Here is a 23,761-nt window from a genome sequence, read left to right on the forward strand (position 1 = left end):
CGATGGGGTTTGGTTGGTGGATGGTTGATCAAAGCGAGGTTAGCTCTACGTGAGGAGGTGATTGACAGAAATTTATTAAATATAAAGTTAAAGATCCCCCTGTATATCTAAATTGACGTTTTTTTTATTAATTAATTTATACCGATAAATTTGTAATTTAATATTAATTATTATTATTTCAAAGTGAGTTAGAGCGTTTTATGATCTTGTTTGTGTATTTTTATTATCATTATTATTAAAAGTATAGTACGGTAGATTGTGTGTATTTATATTTGGGAATAGTGTTAAAGATAATAGTGTATTTTGTACAGGTTTTCTAAGTTTTCCTAGTTTTTATCGCAATCATATCGTCGCAAGTTTTGTGCTAATCCAGACGACCCAAGTATTGAAAATCGTCAAAAACGGTACAAGCATTTTCGTTTTTCGCGCACGGATATTTAAAGAAAATATTATTTGAAAAATTAAGAAGAACCTTGGTAAGTCACAAGTGCTGAGAAAAATATCCTCGATTGTTATTGTCCTTGGTCAATATATGGTATTTTTATGCCTTTGGATATAGTCCAAAAGAAATCAAGGTATTTATAAAGGCCGGACAAAAGGTTCTCTTTTTTTAAAGTAAAATATAAATGTTCTTTAATTCGTTTTGTTTTATAAATTAAAAAATTATTTTATTTAAAATCTACCTAAATCTACCTAGTGCTTGCCTTAATTGGCTTAAGAATAAAACGTTAATTTTCAATGATCTTATTTTTTCCTTGATTAAATGCAAAAATCATAACAATAAATTATAGAAAAAAATTGTAAAATGAGAGAGCTTGGTGCTACGGCCGCACAGAAATCTAGTAATTTTTTATCAGCGTATTATTCTTATTAATAGTATTAAGAACGATTTTGAGATTTCTCAAAAAGCTAAGGCAAATAGGGCACTGTATGGTGTTAAAATCCAGTTATAATGTTTTGGAGGATTTTCTGAAATTTCGCGATTTGTGTAACCAAATAATTGGTATTGTGTATGTGCTGGCGGACGAAGAGTTTAAAACCCAAGATGCTACTAGAGCAGAAACGTCTCGTTTATTTTCTGGTTTTAAATCAACTTTTTTACTTAATTCCTAATAGAACCTCTATAATTCTAAAACAACGCCATCATTATTTAAAGGTTCATTCTTTTGTTATACGTATATAATAGTTCTATTCAATACAATACCGATTTGAAAGATATAGAAAAATCTCAATATCTTTTAAGTTATTTACGTAAAGAGCCTTTTTTATGGTTAATCCGTACTATAACATTGACCTCTGAAAATTATGATATGGCTTACAATCTTGTTTAAAATTTTGTATTAAAGAATTCTCATGCTCGATATAATTTTACTAAAGTTAAAAAATTATGTTTGGTTTGTCTAAGCAGAAATCACGTAAACAAACTTGTTCTGCATAGGACACGCCACCACTTCCTGTTACATTTTGCAAAAAATAGTAGTGTACTTACTAAGATACCAATGGAATAGCATCATGAGGGGTGCAGTCGGTATACCTCCAGTGTGAAGTTTGATGCCAAATGATAATGGCAATGTGTGTACGATTCTAGTGGAATCCAAATTTTTTGTTTCATTTTTACTAATTAGATTGTGCAATAGCCGTAGTAGAAATTGTAGAATCTAGGGGAAATTTTGTTTCAATTAGAGTTGTTTTTATTACTTATTGACTCGAGCGCTGCACCATATTTCATAACCTAGAGTTGTAGTTGCCGGTTGGGTTTGCCGCGTAGTAAATGCAATATAAATATGGCAGGTATAGGTAATAACACTTTCTCGAAAGGTAGAGCTAAATGTGTAATAGAACCAACCTTTAAGCTTGCGCCACAGATTTTGATTAAGGTTTTCGTTTTTTCTGAAATTTGTACAGATATAGCAAACCAGTTCGTTGAAATAGAAAACTTACATTCGAATGAAATAGTCTTTACTCATAAAAGTTTCTGGAAGCCCCGAAGAATTGATCTTCTATTGGGGGCCGAAATGTTTCCATTAATTTTGAAACCAAGTAAAGCTATTTTATGCCCTGATGGTAAACCCATATTTTTCAAAACCGTTTTTTTGTTGGTTAGCCATAGGAAATGATAACCGTCGTAATTGGCTGGAAAATAATTCGTGTTTTCCAATCCTATATTGTTTGGCTTTTGAATCTTTAGATAATAATATAAAGAAATTTTGGAAATTTGAGAGTGTACCTAGTAAGTCAATATTATCTCCTGAAGCGGAGTTTTGTGACACTTTTTTTAGGAGAACAACATTTCGCAACTCGTCCTTGAAATATGTAATAGACTTGCCTTTCAAAACAAAAGATCCACATATTGGTGAAAATAGGGATTTGGCTTTATGCTCTTTCAATCAGCATACTGTTCGTTCTTTGTGAACAGAATTTAAACAAATAATAAAATAAAAAAACAATAATAATAAATAGAGGGTTTTTTTGACATGGAATCCATCCCTGGGGCGTATATCTGATACCAATTTTAAACCTTTTATCCCCCGATGATCCGAATTATGTCGGGAATTTTAAATAACTGAAAGTTTAATAAATAAGTGGAGGAAAACTGCAGGATTTTCATTTTACCTTATAATTTTGAGTTAAGCATTAGGTTTTTTGCTTTTTAGGGCATTTATTAGAAGTTTATTATTTATATATATTATTTTAAGGAGAAAAAATGTATATGTATAAAAATATTATATATAATAAAATTAATATATATAATATTAAGTTAAAAGCTATTTTTTAAGTATCTCTATTATTTTTATTTTGAAAGTAAAGCAAAAATGCAACTTAAACTCGGAGAAAATATTTAAAAATTAATGATGCCCCGGCAGCGCGGTGGGTATATACCTGCCTAGCAGTCGTGTGGCCCTGGGTTCGAGTCCCAGACTTGGCATGGTCGTTTGTTATGTCCGATTTAGTTTAAGTACTTAAAAATTATATATAGAGGTTTTTCGTGACTAAATGTGCTCAGCACAAGGTCAATAAATGAATTAAAAAAAATAATAAAAATTAATGTTGAATAAACTTTACTTTGAATACATGTTTTTCATACAAGTTAGAAGAATAATCAGCAAGCTTGTGATCTTGTGTAAGAATTCACACTATATGCCGGTATAGAATTCTTTGTTGTTTTTATAAGAAATTAAAAAAAAACTTTGTTTTTCAGTCGTTAGTGGTCATAGATGCTACGGGAGGAACAGTGCCTACATACGGTGGGTGCAGTTAGAGGAAAATATGCAATATTATAAATGCTATATATTGTAATTTTTCAGTGAGGATTCACAAACTATTGGCATATCCAGATACTGTTAAATATAAGTACTTGAAGTCATTTAAAAATAACTATTACATTAAACTGGTTATTTTATAAATCAGCAATAAAATTGTGTAAACTTTATTAGTACTGTATTGTTTACAGATAAAGCAAGGTATACTAAAAGTAGTATAATTTAAAGAATTCACATGCAAGTTCAAATCAATGTTTGGGCAGAAATTATTGCCTTTTTTAATTGCATCATTCATAATGTCGGTACCACCGGGTAAGCAACTTTATTTGAAAACATTATTTAAGGTTAAGTTTCACCATTTTGTAAGCGCAACATTTTTTTTAATAGATTTTTAAAAGCAACAAAACACCTTTGCAGACATGTTTTTGCGTTTTTCTGAAAGATTTTTTTCAAGAGCCTTTAGCGAATTTATTCTAGTTAAAGTCCCCACCCTGTACAATTAATTTTAATACTTGAATTATAATTAATATTAATTATTATTCAAAATTTCCAAAAACTTCACCTACTATTAATATCATATAATAAAATTGTATATCTAAAATACAAGTAGCTAGATCAGAAACAAAGACTTAAAAATATATACCGGCGTCGTTCTCAGGTTAACATGAGACCATTATTTCTTGTACGAGTAATTTAAAACTAAATTAAAAAACTTTTAGAAACTCCTTTGTTGGAGTAGGTAATAATATGGTTTCAAGAAACTTACAAAGATAATATTTTAAAACTTTTCTTTAAAAGCTTTTGTAGTAGTAATTTTTAAAAATTAATAATTGAATTTTTTGATAAGTTTTTATGTTAGTGGCATAAAAACATAATTAAAATTTGATATTTTTAAAACTTATTTGTTCGAAACTGAAATGAAAATGGAGATTTCTGTAAGATAATCTTATGGTTTTTATATAGGTTTATTATATATAGGCCAAGCAATAAACAAAATGCATATTGCATAATTTACTATTTCCGAAATTCATTGCAACAAAACAACTTCGAAACAAGATACCTTCGGGGCTACTAATATATATCACGGGGATCACTTTACCTTTTCTGCTTATTTTTGTCGCAACACCCTATATAATTTTAGTAAATGAAATTATAAGAATTATGTAAGTTTTGTTTATTTGAGGGTTAAGATAATGGTCTAGAATTTAGTTTCTAATCGTAGTCAAACGTAATATTAAAGCAGAATAAAATAAATCGCCCTTGATTACTATTTACCAAATTTATTTTATGCTAATACTAATAAAGTCGATCCTCTTCTAAAAAATCAAATTTGTTAAGAAAAACCCCCGTATAGAATAGAAAAATGATTGTTTGATGACCTGCAAACAGTACGTGGCGTTTAAAATATTTTAAAAAACGTTTAATATAGGTCATCAATACTATCACTAAAGCGGCCCTTAGACTATCAATATTATTGCACAATATTTCATATTGCGCAATATCATTGACTGCCTGTGGATAATATTAAAATATTGTGCAATTTATTGACCAAATCAAACTTGCTTTGATATTTATTGCGCAATCTGAGAAAAAAGTTATAGTCTGTGGGTAATATTGCACGATAACTATTCAGTTCTATGTCGAACATCTGTCGGAGCGTAGCTCTTGAAATTTGTGAAGGTGACTTCCCAAGAAAAGGAAAGGAACTTTATTTTAGAGTGTATAGAAATGTACAAAAATTTGCCAGTGCTGTGGAATGTGAAGTCAAAGCATCATAGTAATCGACAAAAGAAAATTGTCGATTAACAGTATGACTACCGACTTCGCAAATACGAAGAGAAGTATACTGTCGAGTAACAGTATGACCAGTTACTTTGCAAATACGGATAAAGTATACTAAGGCGGATAAGGGTCAATTCGTAAAAAAGTTTAACTCATTACGTAACAATTTCCAAAAAGAGTTGAAGCGAATAAAGAATAGTAAAAAAAATGGGACAGCGACAGAAACCTACATTATAGTATTTCGGCGAAATGAGCTTTCTTAAAGGTTTGGAAGTACCATGTAAGTCGTAAAGCTAAACATATTTTCGATTGCTAAATCCTTCTGTAATAACTTCTCATTTAGCTTGTATTCTTGGAATTTGCAAAAGAACAAAGCGTTGAAAGTAAAGCGAAATAAATACCTTAATGTAAATGATGTATCACTTTTATCCAATAGAATGATAATATTAATTTTCTACTTTTTCTAATATAAATTATACATTTTGTTACAGAATGGAACATGCCAACAGCTTTAGCAGCCGCCGATTAATTACCAAAAAATCTGTTGTGTATGGGCTGTTGAACTTGAGAAAATGCAACAACTGTGTAAAACGCAATAAATGATATTCTATTTGAGGGACAAATGGGCACTCTACATCGAGACTCTGTGCAGATTAATGCTTATTTAATTACCTCTTGCACATTTACTCCGACCTTAAACATAAATTAAAGGTAATTCAAGAATGGGTTTTATCAGAAAAGATTAGGGTTATGGAATCATAACCATATTGAAAACATTTGGGAGAAATTAGAAGACAATATTAGAACAGCCATAAAAATGATCTAATAAAAGTTTTACAAGAATCCTGGAATACAATTGGAGAGGAAACCATTATGAAATTTTTGGAACATATGCCAAACCGATGTCGAGAAGTGATTGTCAATAAAGAATACTCTACTCACTATTAATTTTATTAGATTAGAAATAAGTACTATGTTCAAATATTTAGTAAAAAAATTTAGTTTCTCTACTTTTGTCTTTAGAATATTTTGTTTATTTAGGTAAAATCTTTGGTTTTCATTATATAGTTTATTACTTTACCGAAATAAAGTCTTTAAAAATATTGTAGATTTTTATTATGTATAAATATGCATTACTCTCGGCATATTCAAATTATATCTAATTTTTAAAAGTTTTTTTACGTTTGTCCAATAGTATACATATTTATTAATCATTATACCAGTATATTAGCCACAATACCATCTACAAATATTTAACTACTATAATAAAATAACTTGTGAATATTGAATTAACTTATGGGCGCTTGAGTTCTAAATTTTAATATGATATATTACTTAGTCTGGAAAGGCATATTTGGTTCATATTTAGCATACTACGCGAAGAACTTTTGATTAATAAAGCAACTTATGATTTTTAGAACGTTTTTTTTAAAGAATGTATCCTATTTACAGGTTTTCCAGCAATGATGCCATAGCCAGTATATTACTCACCTCGAATACCAATAGGAAAAAATAAAGATGGTGAGTAAATATGCATATGTATAAATACGTATATATAGGCTCGCTACACATGTTCACCTATAAAGTACATTAAGTTAATAAATTAAAAAAATAATAATGAGAGATACTAGAGACCAGCAATAAAAAATATCTCAATTTTTCATTTAGTTTATATAGAGGTACAAGCTGATTAAAATTTTATATATTTTTTTAAATAGATTTTATTTAACATATATTTTAAAATGAGCTTTATTTATATTAATTCTGGGCCTTTACGTTTGAAATTACTTCATTTAGAAATCGTAAAAATTACAAAGCATAAATGTAGTAAAATGTATAAGTAAGTAAACTATAGTTTCTCGTGCAGTATGTGAAACAACTCACAATTAAAAATATCAGTTTTGTGCTTTTTCTGTAAAAAAAGTTTGGTTTTTAAAGTTTGAAACTGATTTCTCAAGTCCGCGCTTTATTAGGTAACGAGAACTAGCTTAACTAAAAACTTAACGGCTTAAGCCAACTTATGGTTATGGAAAACAAATAGTAGAGTCTGCTCTCAAAATCATTACTCTACTATAAATACTAACCTAAAGACTATTTAGGAGAAAACAACACCAGAAAAAAATTTATTAGAAATTATTGAGAAGATATACATATCAAACTAAGCCGACTAATAATAAAAAAAGATAAAGTTGCATGCAGTATCGATATTACTATTAAAACTAATATTAGAAAAGTTTCAAAAGTCGAAAAAAAAATAAAATAAACTAATCTATCTCCTATATAGAACAGTTAAAAATGTATCTTTAAGCATATCTCTATTCTCATTGTCTTTCTTTTAATTATATTTAAATTGTTTTAGTTCCCGGTTTTTATTCCAGATATAAAAGTAAAAGTTTTAGTCTGATATTGCAAGCGACAAAATCCAGCAAGAATGCTAGAATAGCTTGCACAATTCTGGGCCACATAAATATTGATTCGTGTGTTATCTTGGGTCAGAAATTTTATTGATTCATATCTCTGAATTAGGATACTTCTATATACTATATACTTAACAAGTTCCTGTACCAAGACATTTAGACTTCACCAGAATACGTATTGTATTTTTTTTTTATTTGTGTGTAAGAATAGCCCCTCTCACCTGCCTGATGATTTTAATGAAAAAATATCTTAGGGAGTACATTCCTACACAAAACTATCAAAAATTAAAATAAATTTTGATATAATTATAAACCACATATAGAAGGTATATGATCAATTTATCAAAATATATTCAGAAAGGTAAATCGAAGCATGGGCGAGAACCATTAAAATATAATTATCTCATTAGATAGATTACTTTAGAAGACCATAAGCTACTATTTTCATAGGAACCAAAATTATTTTTTATTGGGAATCTATTTATTTAAAAATTAATTAGAAGTAACGGCACATAAAAAGCCTAGAATTTTTAATCCAGCTTACAAGATGCAGAGGAAATTAGGAGCCACAAAGAAGAAATAATATATAGTCGACATTTTGTTTCTTAGACCTCAATTATTCCTTAGAGTTTATTATATTTTATAAAAAGAAATTATATTAATTGAATATTTGGATAAGTTAATTATGTAGCTAGACATATTATTAGTAATACTTTTCGTTTACCTTTTCCATGTTGTTCGTTTACATATCTATATTGTAAACACGAGCAAATTTTAGACTGGCAATGTATTCGAAACATGTTATGAAAATGAAATATGCTCGTCATATACCCAGAATCCAGTGAAAGCTGACCTGGAATATTCATTACGGCTTGACCGAATCCAATCGGAAATTGTGGTAATCGAATCTTTGGTGGCTTGAAATGGGGTTAGGAAACTCGTTGCAAAAAATAAATTGGGTTACTTACCTAGAAAATAACTGAACATATTACTTCTTAAAAAGAGAGCAGATTTTGACTAAATGATATTGGGTATGGGTTTAATATTGATAAGATATTTTATATCTTACACAAAAGTAGCCAAACATTAGGGAGTAATACATTTTTAAATCATTTGTGTAGTTTCTTATAATATAACATACCATTGAGCAATTTTTATGTGAGATAATTCTGTTTTTTACTATTTGAATCAAGAAAAATGCTTATGAAAAATGTGCTCTGGATTTTATAAATAAGCTAAGGTCAAAGATTTTGTGTTTCAAAATAATTTTGAGATCAAAAGAAAACGATAACATTTTTTACTAATATAACTTTGAGGACTATAAGGATTCAGACATTTTAATTTCTTAAATTAAGCTCTATAATTTTTGGAGCAGCTTCCTTAAATATCTTATTTATAATTTCTGAACTTGTTCTGAAGTCGTGGCTTAATAAAGTAAAAGACACTTTAATCAATCAATGGTAAGCCATATTTTAGACGACTTACACCATTTTATTTCTTTCAGTGGGCGATAAAATTTAACGTGTGCTTCCACCAACACACGGGAACCAAATCCAGATTAAAGCCGAAAATAAAAATCGATATTGATTTTGACAAGTAAAATATTCCCTATTTAAACCCAAAACAAAGAAACGTCACGTTAGCTACGCATGGAAAATAAAGCTAAAAGACCTATAAGAAGCCGATTACAAAAAACCTTAAGACAAAAATAAGCAAAAAAAGCTGCCATTATTTAAAATACCTGATCCATTGATAAATTTAAGATGAGCAATACAATTGTATTTTAGTTATATAATATTATTAATTGAAATTAAAAACTGTTGCTTTATTTATTTGGCAAGTAAAAATAATCTATACTATGATTTATTCGAGGAATGAATAGAGTATTTGTCTTATTTTAATAAAAATAAAATTAAATGGAAAAATAGAATGCTGCAAAGAGATCTCACGTTTAGATGAGCTACAGAAATTTCCTACTTACCGCCCCTTGTTGTCAGCCAAATTTAATACAGAACTATAAGTTCTAAAATAAGATTCATTGTCTTTAGTTGATAAAAATTAATGTGTCAATCCTCCGAAAAGCAGAAAAAGAATTTTAATTTAACTTAAACGAAAAATTAATAAAATATTACAAGCAAACTGAAAAATTGGGATTAAAAATATATTAATTGAGCTTCCATTTATTAATTTGAAAACAAAGACTATACTGATATATAAATTTTAAAAAAATCAAAAATAACGCATTTAACACATAGTATTTGACAAGTCATACAGTTCATTTTATCTCTATTTTATTTACCTTTGATCTCATTTAATAAAAAAACTTTTTGATCAATACGCTGCAACATTAGACTTATACATTTCCAAGAGCTTTAGAGCCTTTATCATTTTCTTGCAAGCACTTATATTTATTTGTAGCTTATCATTTTCAATGTTTCTGAAGCGTCGCACAGTGGGGCCAAAAACTGGCAGTAATTCCAGGGATTCTTTTAGATGCCCTAATTATCAATAATTAAAGACAGGTTTTAAAAAAAAACAGAGTAATGAATTTTATATAGCTTTTAAACATTTTTAATCGAATTAATTTAAAAAAAAATTATATGAACACATAAAATATTGTTTTGTAATTATTAAAGAAAAAAATACAAAAACCAAATGCTGATTTTATTTAGAACTATCACCTAGTCTGTCACTTTGACTATCACTTATGGACATATTAGATACCTCGATGTGTGGGGCTGTTACTAAGCCTAAAACTTTCTTCGGAGGATGTCTTGAAATCTTTTTGGGAAGTCGCCTGTAGCTAGTCACAAGAGGATCCGAAGTTATAAGCATTAAATTAAAAACATCTTCATTAGACTTCTCGCGGGATGTTTTTCTAGAATAGTTTTTCGCGATATTTCTTAAAATGCTTATTGCGAGTTTCTTGAGCCTCTTCCGATAAATGACCTATTGGCAACAAAAAGGAAGCAATTATGTCTGGTCCGTTAATTAGCAACATGTGCACAGTGGGAGGAATGTAATACTAAAGTTATAATTGTACAAAATACTTCGCTATATTTAGAGCATATTTTTAAACTTTCAACATTTCAAAATTTTCAATATTGACATCAAAGCCACTTGATATTGTAATTAAAATTGCATGCATTTTTTTATTAGCTCTACATCTACATCCGTTATCTGAGATGCAATATTTGCATTACCAAAAATCCTTCTTGCCATTATTACTGTTGCCAAAACCAGGCTTAGGTTTATCGACAATTAATCCTAAATTATTTCTAAATTTATTCTTGCAATTTTTTTACAGGTAGTTTGTATCCAATATGCAAGAGGCATTCAAACAGTATTATCCAACAATGAAGCACTGATGGCCCAAATGGTAATATGGACGGATCATATGGTATTGGACTTTTTGTTAAGATTTCGATAGAATTAAGATCTTTAGAGCTAGCTCCGCATATGTAACAACGTTGAAGTGATGATCAAGGCAATACATATTTTACCGTCACCGTGTAAAAACTAGTCGATGCCACACTTAAATGACCTGGTTCTTAAGGGAGCACTGAAGTTGTTGATTCTCCAAATCTATTTAATTTTCTTGTGCAATACAAAGCTCATTTGTTTCTTTGGCAAAAATTATCTTCATCGGACGGCAATATCTTGTGGAAGATGGTCGTGGGTTTTGCCAAATTATATTGCCATTGTTGCTGTCGAATTGACCATCTAACAACCTAAGAGGTACAAACGCCATTATAAAAACGCTTGAATCATCTGCATCTGTGCCAATACATTTTTGTTTGTAGGATATCTGAGCGGAACTACCATCACATCCCCACTTAGATAGTAAACGCATTTCTTGAGTTTTGAGTTTGCAATTGCACAAAACGTTGAGTAGCAAGATTTAATAGCTTTTGAAGTGGTACTTCTGCAGATGTTGCTGTAACAGTTATATTATTTGGGTAACAAGATTCCTTGACTGCTTGAACTGTTTTGTATGACGGGAATTTCTCTGGATCTTTTGCTCAAATAGCGTTGTATTGGTGCCGTGTCAGTTTGGCTTCAACCATAGTCGAAAGAGCTTCCTCTCCAGACATCTTAAGTCGAGTCGTGTATTTGTTTAGGGCATTTCTGTAATTAGACGCACATGTAGGTGAGCGAGTAACTTCTTTAACGACTTTGAGAGCTAGCTGTCCACATGCCCTCAAATTCATTTTCATGGCAAATACAAGCTGACATGTTGACACATATTTTCTAAGATTTTCAATTTTTAGTCATTTGCTTCGATTAGAGCAATCTTCAAAAGCTAATTTTGGACGACCCGGCCGTTTTGCAGATATATTTTTATGTTGGGTAAAACCAATTGAAATTTCTAGCCAATCTTTAATATTTTTAAAAAATCGAGATTTAATTCGATGTGACTGACTCCACTTTTCCTTAAGACGAGATGTAAATTGAGACAGAGTATGTTTAAGTTCGCCTATTTGTTCTTCAGGACAATTAGTTAATTCTTTAAGTTGTTTTTTAAAAAAATTGAATTGGTCACCTAGTTTTTCCAAGCCACAATTTTTTATTAATTTATGTAGGTCAAATCTGGATATACATATATTATTTGAATTCGATCCTGTAAGAAAAACTAATATTTCAGGATAGATACATCATTTCTTTTATCACATGTTTGTATGTGTAACGAGTGCTAATGAAGTTTAAAACTCCATAAATTGTACTATTATCCTGCATAAAATCTTATTGTGGAACGGTGTGGAACTAGACTTTACATGCTTATTATTAATCATGTAAAGTCTAGTTCCTTCAAATTAATTACTACAAATAGTTAGTACATACCCGATGGTAACTCATCAATTTTACAAATAATTTTAGAAGTACACACTGTGGAATATACAAGTAATGAAATGTATTATGCGAATTTTAAACACAAATTGCTAAGAAAAAAAGCTTCATCTATTGTAATTCGCATGCTCTGAAAAGAATAAATCAACAAGGGCCATTATGGAGTGGTAACTTTTGAATTTTTCATACCCTGAATTTTACCCTTTTACTCATTCGTCGTCATGGCAATAATAGTCCAAACATTATTTATTTATTTTTACTGTATTATAAAAAATTAAATTTTTATTTATTTAAGAATATCGTAAGCTTTTCTTTTATGCCGGGTGCACTTTTATTTTTCGTAAAAAACTTAAGTATGTCAGTATTTTCTACATGGCTTTCAAATCATAATGAATTATATTATCTTTTTAATATTAGTACAAGAGTAAAACAAATATTTTAAATAAATCAATTAAATTATTTTTTTTTACTTTTTCACGTCGTAGTTTGAAACAGGGCGAACGCCACAGAACAGTCTGTCTACAGATGTTTACCGGTCGTATAACCTAATTTTCCATTGCTGCATCGGTAAAGTGAGAATATATTTAGTCACGTAGATCCTTTTGTAGAGAGGTGGGTGATGTTAATATAATTTTAATGAGCATTTATTTTACAACGGTGGAATAATCTTTTGTCTAATCTTCGATACCTTTTCTATCCAGGAGGAAAATATGAAAACTTAAACTGGCTTTATCTGAGGAACCAAAAAAATTAATTAAAAATTGCTGAAAACAACGTAATTTTTTTTATTTATTTTTTAGTTCCTCATATTGTAGGCTTTTAACTTGTTACCCTATATCTGTACATACATACATCATTAATGTAAATCATGTACTCGTGTAACATGCAATTTAAATTTAATTTACTCAAACCATTTAATGCACATAGTATGTCCTAAATACAGAGGAATGCTCGTTGACGATCTCAAAAAAAAATACATTGCATAAAAAATCATACAGATTTTTTAATGATCTTTTTTTTTTGAATTGTATTAATCTGTATGTATTGTAGATAATCTATTCTATTTATTTATTTATTTATTTTTTTAAATTTTGTTTTGTTTTTCTTTTTTTTAATTGTGTTTTGTTTGTATTTTTGTGTCTTTTTTGTTTTACAGCTTTGTCTACAAATTGTAACAATTTCTTGACAATAAAGCATTGATTGATTGATTGAGTTATTTTGCTAGTACCATATATTCTTCTGCTTCTGATTTTGATTCTATTTTTTTTGGGGAGATTTCATTTTCAAACACCATTTTCAAAATACAGCATAATTTTTTTTAAACGGCGGACTGAAAATGATATTAATAGATAAGACACAGCGAAAAACATTGAAATACGCAAAACGCCTTTGTGTTTATATAGAAAACATGTACTATACAATTTGCCTTTATAAGTTAAATTTATAAGGGCGGCGTTAACCCATACATTTAAAACAACGTGGCCCATTGCCGGTGACGTAAACTTGAAAATGCAAAATTTCAAAATCATATGACAAGAATTCTAATTCTATAATTTCAACAGAATTTTAACGAAGACTTAAACAATATAAACGACTTCTCAATCGCAAATTAAATAGTAAAAAAGGCCCACTTATGTTATTTAGAACAAACAAAAATTTAATCTCACGGCGGCATTCTAATTTAATACAAAAAAATCAGAACTCTTGTTTGCGGTTCTCTTTTAATATTCCATTTAAATAGAACGTTACTCCATTCTTAATGAACTGGAAAGTTACCTTACTCAAGAGCCTTCTTTGTTCCTGGTCAACATTTCCATTCGACTAGAAATAAAGACAAATTTGTTAAACAGTGGAATTTTACGGCATCACTTCAAAGAGGCTTTAGATTTGTTGATGTTCAAATGTGCTTGCAAAATGCAACTATTTGCCAGATGGTGTCAATAGGTTGTTCTATGGTCTTTTTCTTAAAAAAATTAAATTGCTATTGTTGGGTGGAGTGTTGATAATAGTATATTTGGTGTTGGGTACTTTTAGTTAATTAACTTAGTTTCGTACTCCTCTTTAAAATGCTATTTCATTGATACGTTAAGTATAATTGATTGCAATTGTTTGATTGATTTTTCTACACACCAATCTAAATAGCATTATATCAAATTTCATTTTTGCATTTTTATGAAACATGCGCCGTCTCCTGCATTTTTTCTCTTGTGTTTCCTCCTTACCCTAAACCTGTACTCAATCTACAGTATTATTTTCTAATGAACACAATTCAATACGTGGGTTTGAAGAGAATGAAATATCTTCATCTTAGTTTTACTTTAGTTTTTTAGGTTGTAGGGTCATTTCGCACCGATTTATCTTCGTAATGATTTGGTGTATTTGTTATCCATAATCGTGAATGATTTTAAAATAATTTAAAATCAGCGACGACTAGCTCATCTAAATTTAAATAGTTTATTTCTTAATCATAGGGTTCCTATTCCATTTTTAAATAACGATCTTTAATTTTTATTATTTTAACATTTTTGGTTTTTATTTTGGTTAAGATATATTCAATTCATATTAGATAATAATGAATCACAGGTACAACAAAATGCAACTAAAACATATTATATGTTTTTTTTAAGGCAAAAGTCCATGTATAAATTTTGCCAAACGTGCGTATGATAGTAAACCAATATTATACTACAGCTAACTTCCATTAAAATATTAGCAAGTTTACCCCCAATATTATCGAATGGCAAATTGCTTTAAATAAGTTTATATTGAGTTTATGTTTTCCGGGTCAGAATAATATGATTATTATGGTTTGAAATTTGCATAATTTTATTTCACATAAACGCGAAATGAATAGTGCCATTACTAAATTAAGCATTTAGGGTGAATTTTCTTTATTAATAGTCGTAATAGACCAATTGGACTTGAACAACTGTGAACTGACTTGACAACACAATTTCAGTTGTTTAGTTAAGGCCGACCTTTGCCAGGATGTGAAAATAATGTAACTGACTAGGCTGTAACATATAAAAACATACGTGTTGTCGTACCTTTGTCATTGCTCAAGTTGCATTTTAAAATTTAAAATCGGTTATAATAAAGAATTTACAAATTGCCCCTCTTAAAAATTTGACGAAAAGTCCCCTAGTATTGTATTATCGAGGATTATACCTTTAAAGTTTAAATAAGAGAAATTTATATTTAATTAATTTTTACCTTTTAAACTCCTGGACAAAATTATCGCCCCACTAATTATTTTGTCAAGAAAATTTAAATAAAAATAAATATCAGTTATAATATCTTTTCTCCTATAAAAAGCAGAACTGGACAAAAACTATGTTTATGCTTTATCATGGAACATGCTGCTCGTGAGGAGTGAGAATACATCCGCAGGAAAGTTTTCATAATTTGATACGAGGAATGCTGCGAAGACTTCAAGCGGTCATTGCAGCTAGAGGTGGCAATACACGTTATTAAGAATTCATTATGGGTCTATTGTTTTATTTTTGTATCAAAATTGAAGTTAGTGAAAATCGATGCTTTTCCTTGTATTGAATTTAGTTACTTAAATCTCGTTTTATTAAATAGAATTGTTTTTGTTAATTATTTTGTTAATGCATAGTTAACAATGCTTATAAGTTTGCTTATTTTTTTATCTTTATTAAACAAAATCTCTAAAAATCAAGTGGTGCGATAATTTTGTCCAGGAGTTTATTTAATTTAATTCAATTCTTTTTTGACAATTTTACATTCATAAATTTGATTTACACTTTACTTAGTTGGGTAACTGGTATGCACGGATTTATTATCCGAGTATCTAAATACCCATATAAGTCATGAAAACACTGTATTTATAACTTATGTTATACAGTTTATTTAGAATTTTTCTTTTCATATTTAATGCAGCAACATAGGAATCGTATAAATAAATTTTGCAAGTATCTACACTAACTTCAAAGCCCAATTTTTATTTTTAAAATGTATACTGAAATCTACTAATAGTCCAATAAGAAATCCAGCAGATTTCTTTATATTTTTAAACATATTATTGACATTTGAAAGTTTGTAGCCAGATGCTAAAAGCTATAAACTGCCTTTGGATAACTTTCTGTTACGTTTGTATAAACAATAGAAAGCCATTGGGTAATTATTCTATAACAGATTCTTCTAGCAGGACTAAATGTTCATAAACTATATGACATCAAAGGTAACCAGGACCTCATTGTCGATCGAAAATAGTCCATTAGTCCCATCAGCATTGTTTAAAACTTTAAATGTAAAAATTTAACAAATCCTGGGATTCGAATGATTTTCTTTTCAGGGGGACAAATAAATGTACATGTAAATTCTATTCCAACCTTAAATCCTTAGAGGCAGAGCAGCATTAGCCCTTATTTTTTAAAGTGCGAAAGGGTATATTGTGATACATCTTTTTATAGGTATTAAATTCTCTTTAAAATGCCCCTTCATTGTTTTAACCTTTAGATACACGTCGCCCTACAATAGAATTAAATATTTGACTCTCCTCTTATTTTAGATTCATTAGCAAAAAAATATTTTTAAATTTTTTGAAAAAAAAGAAAGTTTTGTGATGAAAGAGGCTTTTTCGGGATTCTACATAGGTCAGGAGGCAACAAGAATAAAGTTTGTACCTGCCGATACATGTTTCTGCTTTTGGTTTCTTTAGGGCAGGGCAACTAGAAAATCAAAAAAAAGAGAATAAAAAAACCTGGAATTACGAATAGCAGTAAACAAGTAAATCTTAAATTAAGACCAACGTACTAGTAGAAAGGCCTAAATTCCTGTTCTTCATTTATCTAAAGAACCGATACTTTTACGTCAAGATAAAAGATTCTTAAACTGATTTATATTGTCTCTTCACCCAATAACTCTTTTTCTTGGGGTAAGAATAGTTCTTTTGGCCTAAAGCCAGGAGGTTCTTAAGCAGTCTGGTTAATTTTGTTGTATCAAGTTCATGTGGAATTGGGTGACGCACTCGTGATCTTACTTGAGTTAAATAAGGTTTTTGGTTCAAGAGCGTAATTATTTTAGCTCATGAGTATATTCCATTGAAAAAAGCTTTTATTTTAAAATTCTTACACCCGTCGATCTTGTTTTAGTTTAAAGTTCTCAGATAAAATTTTGTATACAGGGTGCTCCGAAGATAGCCATTTCACAATTAAATTATTTTTTGTTAATAAAACACCCTGTATGTGTTACATTTTTGGATTGCAAATTCCTAAAGATAATTTTGTTTAAAATCCAAAAAGATAGCAACATACATGTTGAAAAAAATAAGGTGGTTCTGAAATACCTCTTCTTTGACCTCTCTGTATGAAAATGTCAATAGAAAAACTTTCAACAAAAAAACAAAATGGGCAAGAGTTTCATTTAATTAATATTAAATTTATCCATTACCTCTAGAGAGCACAGCATATTACATATTTAATGTTAAATAAATTCATAAATAAAGTAGGTAAATTGTTTTATTGAACACGTAATTTATTTAATAATATTTCAAACGAAACAAAAACTTAATAAACAACTTAATAATTTTACTTTGCTTCTCATGTCCACAGCCTCAATAAACAGTAAATAATGTTGCACTTATTAATACACAAATGACATATAATATAAAAAACATTAAGTATTAATATTATACAGGGTGTATTACTGTTGATGGTAGATTAGACGTTTGCGAAGAACAAAAAATATATTTTTTTAGAAAATTTGGCAACATGAATTAAAGGTAGTGATCTAACAATTAAAAATATTCTTTTAGGCAATGCAACAAAAGTACCATTAACTTTGTTATTTTAAATAATGGTTTACTATTTTATTTATTATTTTTATTTTTTTTTATTTTAAGATTCTATACATAATTTCAAGAAATTTAAGGTTCCTCATTTGAACAATTGATTGACGACAATCGAAAAACGACAGTTTTTCGACTTTGAAAGGTTGTAGAGTAAGTACTATTTACCATAATAATAAAATAATTTTCACATTTCTACCTTAACTTTTTAAGATCTATTATTTTGCAAAATACAACAAAATTATATTCTCTAGGTCTATTATTTTATAAAAACTTTTTTTTTTAATTTGACAGTTGACAGTGACAGACTAAAAATGTATAGATTTTAATTAGATCATAAAAAGTTAATAGAAATGTTGTAAACATTTCATTCTATGGTGAATAGAATTAGCCATATAACTACTCAAAGTCGGAAAAGTGGCGTTTTTAAACTGTTTCGAATTAAGAAACCCTTTAACGAAAATATCTTTGTTATATTTTCGTTGAAGAGTTTCTATACCTCATTTTTTTTTGGGATTTTGTTTAGAATCTTAAAATAAAGTAATAAATAGGGTGTTTTATTTGAAATAACAAAGCCGATGGTACTTTTTAGTGTAAGCGGCAACGCTGCACCGAAAAAAAATATTTTTAATCGTTAGACTGCAAACTATAACCCAATTTGCTAATTTTCAAAAAAATTTACGGTCTATATATACGAAAACGCCTAACCTATATACCATCGGCCGTGATGCACCCTGTATGCACATATCCAAATCATTATAAAGCAACACCATTTAAAGGTTTTAAAATAAGTAAATTAGAATATAATTCTAAATAAATACAAAACAAGCAATAAATTCTTATCTACAAAACAAACTCTAAATTCGTATAATAGGATCTCCTATACCGGGAATTGAATTATTGATTGATTGATGAATTTAACCGAAATTATAGAAAAACTGTGGATACCAAAATGTTTAGAAATTTTCCTATACGCATTATTTTGCTACAATCGCTCAATCGAATCTCCCGTGGAACTTTCTACTTAAAATTAACATAACATTAATATATTCTAAGAAAGATCAGTCATGATTTTAGGTACATCAGATTTTTAAGTAAATACATTCAGGTACATTAATTTTTATTATAATTTTTTGTTCTTTTTGAAAAATTATAGCGTATTTAATTAATAGAGGATTTATTCTAATACCTTTTAAATATCGTTTTAAGACGCTACAGTACCTACTAGAAAAAAAATAACATAATATTATTTTGTATTCTAAGGGAGATCAGTCATAATTTTAAGTACATCATATTTTTAAGCAGGTACATTAATTTTTATTATAATTTTTTGTTCTTTTTTGAAAATTATAGAGTTCTTAATTAATAGAGGATTTATTCTAATACCTATTAAATATACATTTTAGGACACTGCAGTGCCTACTTAACAAAAAACATATTTTCCGCTGAGAATTAAGTTTGTTGAGAAACAAAGGTCTTACTTCAAGACCCGAGGACTTCAAAATTTTTGGCTGATTTTTTATGCAAACGCGCAGATCTTGTATTTAATTTTATTGCTCTTCTCTGGAAATACTTATATTTGGAGGCTATTCTTAAGAAACTCGATCTTTCACCAAGCTTTAAATATATGAAGAGAATGGTCGACTAATGACAAGATCAATTTTCTTTTTGCAAGCTCAATGATTCTAGTTCAAGTAAATTACACTGGTTAGAAAAGAATATCTATCAAGTTCAACAAAGTTCTTGGTTGAAGGGGGCCACTTTTTTCTGTGTATTAATAAGATATTGTATAATGAACTTAATCTATTAAATATCCAAATTTTCTATAAATCAATAATACATCTATCTAAATGTATATAAATATGTAGCAGCCCAAGATATACAAATAATATAAAACTTCCAATAACTTAACCAAAATTATTGTTCAGAACTACAACTTTATTTAATGGAAGCCATTCAGATTGCCAAGTTCATCATGAATATATCTGAAAATTAATAGCAAATTTCCGGAAACCTAATTTAATGAAAAATAAAAGGCAGAAAATTGACAATATGATTGGAAATGAGTCAGTAGAAGTGCAGTTCTTCTTCAAGTTATCATGCGTCAAGGGCCACTGTACAAAACATTCTTGAACAATATAAATGGCATCCATATAAAATAAAACTCATTAAAAAATTAAATTACGACGGTAATATTGTTAGCCGCATGTTCAATTTTGTGAAATAAAGTCCACAATGATTCTACATACTATACCTTTCTAATATTTTAATACTATTTAATACTTGCTTCATAGACAAATGATAATTTTTCCAAAAATTATAGTAAAAAGTTAAGAAAAAAAGGAAGTTAAAATTTTAGAAGGGAATATTTCAGGTAAATTCTAGTTAACCAGGCAAAAAAATCTTTAAAAATAAATTGAGCCTCATAATAAAATAAAATTAAAAAAGCTGACCCCCAAAGTATTTAGTTTGTGATACATTAGTTGCATGTTTTTTTGAATATGATGATTTAATATTATATGTATACTTCTAAACGGTATTTATATACGATAATTATTTACTATCATACATAAAAAGATCATAGATAAACTAAAGGGAATACACTACAGTACATATGAATAGAGCAAATTATTAGAAAAAACTGGAGGAAGCTTTATATGCATAATTTTATTTATCGAATACTAAATAATAATAGGTAAGCCTGCTCAGCTGTCAGTCACATTCACAACACTAAATTTAAGCATGTAAAATTAAAGTTATTCTTTAAACAAAGTTTATAGGTTTAGCAGAATCGTACATATTTCATTATTACCACGACACACTGACAATATCGTATTTTTTTTTTTATAAGGGTTCTAATTGAAAATTTTCTGGTTTTTTCATAACTCGACAACATACTTTTACATTATCGTTTTAAATTTATACATATATATACTAAATACTAATGATAATGCCTTAATACTGATAAATAGTTATTCATCTGTGGTGCATTTATTTTTTTTATGTTTGTTAATTCTTCTTTTACGTTATTTTTAACATAGTTTTCTATTTAGCACTATTTAACTTTTTATTTCTTATATAGGGTACATTAGATATTGTTCTTAAAATAAGGGGTAGGTATAAAGATTTTAATACAATCGATGAACTGTTCTTCTTGTTGCGTTACCTTCTTTTTTATAAAATGTATTGTTTTTTATTTTTGACAAATAAACGATTTATAACTTGAATTTTTTTTCAATGGTCGATCAGCGTCCGCTTTCGGCAGTCTATTTGCTGTTTTTATTTTTTACAAAATAACAGTAATAACATCTTCACTTTGCTATATGACTGCACGCTGCACTGTTGGATTTTAAAGCGCTATTACTTTTTTCCTAACTTATTGTGACTATTAATACTCCTTCCTAAAGAATTCAAATTGGTTTTATGGAGACAAGGCGGCTGTAAAATTGGGATTTGTTTTGGATTTTATTATACTTCAAAATACACCGATTCCCTGCAAAAAAACAGTTTTAAATGTAGTTTCAAATTTTGAGACATCCTTTTGTCTTCAAGATTGTTATAAATGCCACACTAAAATCACACTAAAGTGCAAGAACTTTCTATTGAAAGGCTCCAGGAGCAAGAACGACTGGAAAAAAATATTTGTTGTGCCCCCAAAGTAGATTCAACACGATCATGTACAAGTGTTGGAGAGGAACTGGGTATGTACCATAAAATCGGTACAGTATTTGGAAAAAAAAATGGTACAAATGTTTCAAGTATTTCAAAACTGGAGATATTTTTCGAAGATCAGTGGGAAAGAATGGAATATTGTATGAGAATATAGCCTAATGGAAAAAGCAACTTAATTTCTTTTTGCGGAATATTCTATTTTCAGATGAATATTCTTTTTCATTACATGGGAAATAGAATTCTTCCGTTGTTTGATATTGGTCTCGGGAGAATGAGCACAGAAGTTATCACTTCCGTACTCTTAATGACTTTTATTTTTGGGGTTATCTTAAGGAGACGATTTATAAATACAAATTTAGTAGGCTAACAAATTCAGAGGAGTTACAAGAGAAAATTCTGCAATGTGTCAATTTTATGTACTTTTATTTCATCAGAATTCTTTTGGAAATACGAAATGATAGGGTAACTTATTGTTTAGCTAAAGAAGGAGGTCTGTTTGCGACTTTTATTTAAAAAATTAATTTTTGTTAAATTTATTTTTAGTTTTGTTTTTGTAAAGTGTTAAATTTTTCTACTTTTATCACAGTTTATATTTTATTTTTATTAGAATACACAGCATAATAAATATTTTAGAGTTAGGATTCTATGTAGATTCTATACTGACAAAAAGTAAAAAGACGTATTTAACGTAAGAAGCTGTTTTCTTGCGCTGAATATGTGTTTTCATGTTATTCGACAGCGCACAACTGTAATTGACTATTGGAAAATAACAGTTTGGACGGTGTTATGCAATAATAATTTAATCAACATTTTCCAAGAAATCGAGTTATTCCATTTACAAAACTCGGAAAATACCTTTTTACAATTAGCAAAAATATGTTACACTACATTTAGACCCTCGTTTTATCAAGATTATCAATAATTTTCCAATCTTACATAAATTATTCGATATTTAAAAAAATTAAAGTCTATATAGCGTTCATTTTCAATAGAAGAGACTAGTATTATAAACTGTAAAATCGTGTAAAATTAATTAATTTTGAAGACAACATGCCATTAATTTGTTCAATTTTGTGGGTTGACTCGTTATTGCTAAATCATATAATGGGTGATATTTTTTTTCGGAATGAGTTCTTGCTGAATTGGGCAGAAAAATTGCTCAAGCTGCGAATTCAATTAAGATCCAATTAGAAGAAGAAGGTTTAATCCAGTTGTAAAAAGAAAAACCAATCCAGTGCTCGGGAAATAAATACATTCCATCAGATATTCAGCAAGATCACGTTATTGAAGGAGAAAGTGGTGATGATCAGCGCTTTAATAGAAATAAATAGATGGGTTTTGAAAAGAGGACTAACAGCTTTCATCCTACTACTAGGTCAAGTCTAGCAAAAAAGGGAAGAAAAAGGAGGTACGAAAATCAGAATCGGGAAATAAGGAAGAAGTTTTGTAATATCAACAAACCATATATTTCTGCCAAAAGAAAAAATATGCTTGCAAAGAATTTTGACCATGCTTTCAAATGCCAATGCAAGAAAAAATTTACAGATATTGTTCCAAACGAAGAACGAGCAAAACTATTCAACCAATTTAGGACGATGGACCCCTTTTCTGCTAGATGTGTGCAAATAAAAGACTGTGCAAAGGAGACAAAAAAAGAACACACCTATACTAAACACAAATCACGAGGTAAATATACCAGAAAGTATAATATTGGTTACAAGTCCGAAGTGAACTTTAAATAAATTGTACGACCTTTATAGAGAGTTTTGCCGTACTAAACCTGTGAGCCTGGCAACATACAAGAACATATTTTATACAAAATTGAACTTAAAGTTTAAGCCGCCAGGAAAAGACACTTGCCTTACTTGTGATGTTGAGTCGGCATTAAAAGAACAAGAAAGGCTATATTGCTAATGACTATGTATTCATTATCAGTGCAGTAATATTGCTATAATGGCAAAGTGCCGCAG

General features: G+C 28.9%; 1 protein-coding gene across 2 annotated transcripts in view; it reads left to right on the top strand.

The window, feature by feature from the left end:
* Window positions 1-23,761, top strand: part of LOC126745931 (adenylate cyclase type 5) — a 652,711-nt gene that overhangs the window by 199,650 nt on the left and 429,300 nt on the right. For both annotated transcript variants that reach the window (XM_050453997.1, XM_050453996.1), the window contains one exon: window positions 6,495-6,563. In XM_050453997.1, the coding sequence (XP_050309954.1) occupies window positions 6,561-6,563 (3 nt within the window). In that variant the 5' untranslated portion in view covers window positions 6,495-6,560. The remainder of the gene's footprint in view (window positions 1-6,494; window positions 6,564-23,761) is intronic.

Source organism: Anthonomus grandis, chromosome 16 (genome assembly GCF_022605725.1).
Source record: "Anthonomus grandis grandis chromosome 16, icAntGran1.3, whole genome shotgun sequence".
Lineage (NCBI taxonomy): Eukaryota > Metazoa > Arthropoda > Insecta > Coleoptera > Curculionidae > Anthonomus > Anthonomus grandis.